At 38.2% G+C, this 6,000-nt stretch overlaps 1 protein-coding gene across 1 annotated transcript; it reads left to right on the top strand.

Moving 5' to 3' along the window:
- The first annotated feature begins 4,698 nt into the window (after window positions 1-4,698).
- Window positions 4,699-5,637, top strand: LOC144223837 (olfactory receptor 52E4-like). Its single transcript, XM_077754616.1, has one exon. It carries the CDS (start codon window positions 4,699-4,701, stop codon window positions 5,635-5,637), a length of 939 nt encoding a protein of 312 aa, XP_077610742.1.
- Window positions 5,638-6,000: the final 363 nt, after the last annotated feature.

Consider the following 6,000-nt stretch of genomic DNA (forward strand, 5'->3'; position numbering starts at 1 on the left):
AGACATTAATGTTCAAGAGGTTAACTTCTTGTCAAAAAGAAAAAAACAGAAAGATAAAAATCTTTTGAGCACAGACATTTTATTTTAGCACAGTACAAGAAAGTATAGAAATAACTAAAGAGAAAGAAAATCCTTATAATAGCATGATTTTTTGTTCACCAGAATAATTCTTAGAACATATCAAGTGCTAAATAAATATTGGTTGGAACAATGGATGGTTGGATGGACAACTGCTAGTCTATAAAATAGGAGTTCTCTCACCAGCTGGAAAGTCAAATAGATTGATATTGAAAGAAGTTCTAGAAGAATTTGTCTGTATCACAGACAATACAGATAGAATGGGATAATAAAGAAGTTTGAGATCTACAATCAAATGGAGTTAAGAGTAGGGTTTAATTGAAGGATTCTCTCCATGCATGCCCTCCAGAAATATAGTTGGCTTCTGACACATTTCCATAGAAAACAGTCACTGTTAAAGCTTATTAATATTAGTAGTATCCTAAGGTGCAGATCAGGGCACTTGTTAGCCATGTTATAATCAGTTATCACAAGACTTGTTGCAAGCCCTTTGGTGATCCCGAAGGGTTTGAGTCTCATCACCGATACTTAGCAGCAGAAAGGGGCTAGTGATCAAGCCTCCCAAGTTGTTATTTGGACCCACCCCACCCCCATCCCTTGCATGCTCCCTAATCACTCTAGTTATTATTCCCCCATATAATGAATGTGAACTGGTAGAATAAACTTAGAAGCCAATTATCTAGCTTCTTCTAGCTTAATATCTTGCATCCCAGTAACTGCTTACTCCAGCCAAGGGATAAGTAATTTAATATAATTTCAGACCCCCACATCCCAAGGGTCAGTGTTCTTTTCCTAGAGTCTGACATCTGACCCCACAAAGTATCTGCATACTACTCCAGAATACACTTGACAATTGTACAATTGCTCCTTTCTCCATAAATGTCTTCCAATAATTTTTTCCAGAGGCATGATCAGTGTGCTGTCTGGCACGATTAGCTCAGAGACCTAAGTATCTGGCAAGTTAACTCTGTGCCTTCTGGAAATAAACCAAGTGAATGGATATCAAAGAAACACTTTAGAGGCAGAAACAGTCAAGTGACAGTAACAATCGAAGTTAAGGAACAGAATGGGGAGGAAAGTCATCAAATATTTATGGTGACTTGTTTTCCCATACATGCAATTTCATAATGGTGAATATCTCATAACAGAAACAGTATTCTAAAGTTCTTTTTTAATGTCTTAGAAGATGTCATAGATTTATTAAGGGACAGGTTAAACTAGCATCTAGATGTGGAAGAAGGAGATGAGCTCCAGCGTACAAAAGAAAATACAATTTAGAGATCCAAATGTAGAAGAGACTCCTGATGAAATTTCCTGTATCTCTATGTCATAGCAAGATGAAACAAACAAGTGAATTTCTTGAGTCTCATCCTGAGACTGAGAGCATCATTCAGATAGCATACCATAGCTGGGCTACAATTTGTCCTCATTAAATGGGAACAAGGAGAGAGGTTTACTGTGTATGGTACATGTATGGTACTATGATTTCCCTTTTTCCCCCCCGCCCCACCCATTCTATAGTTGGTAATTTGCAAGGGAAAACCAAGTGAGTTCATTGAACTAACAAGTGAGTTTCCCTGGTTAAAGTGACAAATGAGATTTATTATATTCCCAACTCTGTTTTATGGCAAAATCATTGAGTTGTAAGGGCTCTCTCCATGATTGTCAAAGAGTCTGGAGCTCATGTACTCACTGATCACTAAACTCATAGCATACAGAGATATTAATGGAGAATGTGAATCATCTGGAAGATAAGGGTAATGAGAGTTACAAAACTGTACTCCATCCCTAAGAGATTAGAGTTGTCAAGCAGTTATTCCACAGATGTGACCCTGCAGGAATCACATGCCAAAGGTCCTCCTGGGACTCTGGAGTTACTTGACGATTTGAATGACAAATCAGAGACAGTGACTTCCAACTATAGACTCCACTGCATACCAGTTTAAGCACTGCAAAGATAATTAGAATATCCAAACCTTATCTAATTGTTACATTATGCTTTATATCTTCCACAAGTCTGGGAGCAAGACCACTGGAAAGGCTGACACAAAGACAAATTGTGTGTGCCTGGTGCCTGCTTCCCCTGAAGAATTAAATGCATGTTATGCATCATGACATAAACACAATGAATAAATTCATTCCTTATAAATGGCACCTTGGTGTTGTTCATGAGTACATTTGTCACCATCCACCATTGTCATCTTCAATGTGTCAGAGAGGAGATTCTCAGTATGGATTTAAATGGCTTGGGTTTCTGATGGAATTGGGTAGGACAAATAGAAGCCACTCCTTGGAATAAGTGGTTAGATCTGAACAAAAAGGATATAAAGATTAGACAGCATGAGAAAAAATGTCTGAACTCTGAATTCTGACTTGGCAAAATAGGGCTGCTTTTTCCACATCACAGTGATGTTGGATCCCATGCGAGGGATACTGGAGCTCAGTTATGAAGCCAAAATGCAAAATGTAACAGAGGACCTAAAAATCCACAACTGCTGCACTCTCTGTGATTGGATTACATAATTCTAAAAGATTTGGCATGAATGCTGTCTAGCCATTTTCTCTAATTTAAACCAGAGTAGGAATAACTTAGAAGGCCTTGGGGCCCTCCTCCTCACTGCTATTCATTACCACTTTTACACCACGCCATTTAGCATTATTTTTATACTCATTATTTCTTCAGGTTGTGTGATACATTTCCAATTATATTACCTGGGTTCTGTTATTGTAAATCAAAGTCAATACCTTTTAAAAGTTTAACCCTACTAGGCCAAAGGTGAAACTGGGGAATAGAGTCTGTAAGGAAGGTCAGAGTATAGGGTAATAATGGAAAGTAGCAACCATAGATCCCATAATTTGGAAATAGAGCCACAAGGGGATTACTAGCTTTTTTTTCAGGAAGAGAAACCTTCCAGACCCTAGGGATTAAGGGCTCTGTGGGAGATGGGCTGGGGTTTGGAAGTCTGTTGCAGCGCAAGTATAAACTTTCCTCTGTAACCATGACAAATGCAATGACAAATGCAAATGCAGAAAAGGAGATATTGCTCTAGTCTGATCCTAAAAGAACCATAGCCATGGCTAAGACAGGTGGTGCTGCTCGAGGCTGTGTTCTGGGATCCAGACACTGTAAATGAGGGATAGAAGGTCTGAGAAGTAGGTGTAAACAAGAAACCCCCGAAATAGGGTTGGGGCTGAGGGACAGAGAAGCATAAGGTAGGTATTGTTTAAATATTTTTGGTAGGAGTAAAGTCTCCTACGTTGTTCTTCTTAATTTTAGGGTTGTTTTTTTTTAATATATAGATCAACCAGGGTATTTTTTTAAGTGCATTTTTTTTGTTTTTGCTATCCAGAATATAGAGTTAATTTCTATAGAAATTTCAATAGAAAAGTTGGTAAAGCTCTTGGAAATAAATACTTTCTTGATCTGTCTATTTGACCTGAGTTTCACTGAGCTGAGGGGGTTGGAGAAACCTCCCAAGCAGCAGTACCTCACTCCAGCTTACCACATCAACGTATCATAGAAAAAGAAGAAAACAAAATAAGAAGGAAGAGTTCAATTTCCTTCTTTACTCTTCATAAACTTGCTACCTGATCCCCTAAAGAGAGAGAATCAACAGCTTTCCTAAAGCTCTTATTACATACACAGCCTTATCAGAGAAAAGCAATTGGTATCCCTCCCAGTTAATTTCCCACAGGGCCAAAAGAGCATCCTTTCCATAATTCAATCCACGTGTCATCCCATGTCTCAAACATATTTAATGTTGATGGTTGTCAGAAGGGAGGAGTGTGGGAGGAGGATGGACAAAATGAGTGAAAGGGAGGGGGAGATACAGGCTTCTAGTTATGGAATGAATAAGTCACAGGAACAAAAGACACACCATAAGGAATATAGCTAATGATATTGTAGTAGGGATGAAATGAGACAGATGGTAGCTACCCTTGTGGTGAATATAGAAGTTGTACACTTAAAACTAATGTAACATTGTATGCCGACTATACTCAAATAAAAAAATATTTAATGATCATTGTTAACTTTACATGAAATTATCCCCATATTGCATTCATTTATTTGCTTAAAGGGAACTTCCCTCATGATAAATTTAAAGTGACACCAGCTTATTAACCTTCATTATTATCATGTTTTGTTTTTCTTTAAGTCACTTATATCTCTTAAGTCTACCTGATGTATATGTGAATATATACATTTTTGACACCTATACTGTCTATGGCCATACCACCCTGAATGTGCCCAATCTCATCTGATATCAGAAGCTAAGCAGGAATGGGACTGGTTAGTACTTGGTATGGGAGACACCTGTACATATTATGTATATCCATACACACTTATTTTTTGTTTACTTGGATACTGTCTGTCTCACCCCCAGAATAATAACATTATAAAATCAGATTTTCTTGGATTTGTTTGCTACACTTAGCAGAATGGTTAGTATTTTTTAATGTCTGAATGAATCCATACTTTCAAGGCTGGCATAAAATATCTTTCACAATTACCCACTGACCACCACTCCAAGATTATTGTATTCTTTTATGGGATGTAGTATGACTTTTTAAATGTTTGATAATTTGTTTTCTCTGTGATTCCAAAAGAACAGAGAGAGGATGTCCCCCTCAAATGATACCAAGTTCCACCCCTCCTATTTCCTCCTGCTGGGAGTTCCAGGACTTGAAGAGATGCACATCTGGATTGGGTTTCCTTTTTGTTCTGTGTATTTGATTGCCCTTGTGGGGAATGTCACTATCCTGTTTGTGATCAAGAATGAACGCAGTCTTCATCAGCCCATGTTTTACTTCTTGGCTATGTTAGCCTCCATTGATCTGGGCCTGTCCACATCCACCATCCCCAAAATGTTAGCCATATTCTGGTTTAATTTAAAGGAGATTAACTTTGGGGGCTGTGTCACTCAGATGTTCTTTATTCATATATTCACTGCCATGGAGACTGTCGTGTTGGTGGCCGTGGCCTTTGATCGCCATGTTGCCATCTGCAACCCTCTGCGATACAGCCTGATTCTCACTAACAAAATGATTGGTCTCATCCTTGTTGTTGTATTTGGTGTCATTTTCATTTTGGTTATCCCTCTGGTGTTTCTCATCTTGAGACTTCCCTTCTGTGGGCACCATGTAATCCCCCACACATACTGTGAGCACATGGGAATTGCTCGGCTAGCCTGTGCCAATATAAGAGCCAACATGATATTTGGATTAATTCTTATATCACTGGTGTTTGTTGATGTGGTTCTGATTGTCATCTCCTATTTGAGAATACTCCGAGCTGTCTTCTGCCTTCCTTCTCAGGATGCCAGACTCAAAGCACTTAATACATGTGGCTCCCATATCTGTGTTATCCTAGCCTTCTTTACTCCAGCTTTTTTCTCCTTCATGACTCACCGATTTGGCAGGAATGTTCCTGTATGTATTCACATTCTCCTGGCCAATCTGTATGTGGTTGTTCCACCTGCCCTCAATCCTGTCATCTATGGAGTGAGGACTAAGCAAATTCGAGAAAAGGTTTCAAGCATCTTTTTGAAAAAAGGCTGACATAAACTGTCTCCGATATTCATTTTAATCTAGGTAAAAGAGATTTTGTTGTTCAACTATAGAATCTTGCAACAGAAAAAAAAAACACCTCTAAACTTAGTATTATTTTATTGATAATTTCCCTAGATATCCCATCTAGAACATATAATGGGATTAATGTCCAATCACTGTGAAAATTTATGGAATACTTAAAAGCTTTGGACAACTTAGTTACAAGATTTTGTTACTTTCTTGGATAACCTCTACAGAGCAGGTCATGTAGACAGGACTATGTGGAATAAAAATGCTTCTTTTTATTTGCAAACAGTTAACTCTGTTGTCCACATTACCAAGTCCTTATCTGCATCAAGGACTACAGGTATT

The sequence above is a fragment of the Crocuta crocuta genome, unplaced genomic scaffold (genome assembly GCF_008692635.1).
Source record: "Crocuta crocuta isolate KB4526 unplaced genomic scaffold, BGI_CrCroc_1.0 scaffold212, whole genome shotgun sequence".
Lineage (NCBI taxonomy): Eukaryota > Metazoa > Chordata > Mammalia > Carnivora > Hyaenidae > Crocuta > Crocuta crocuta.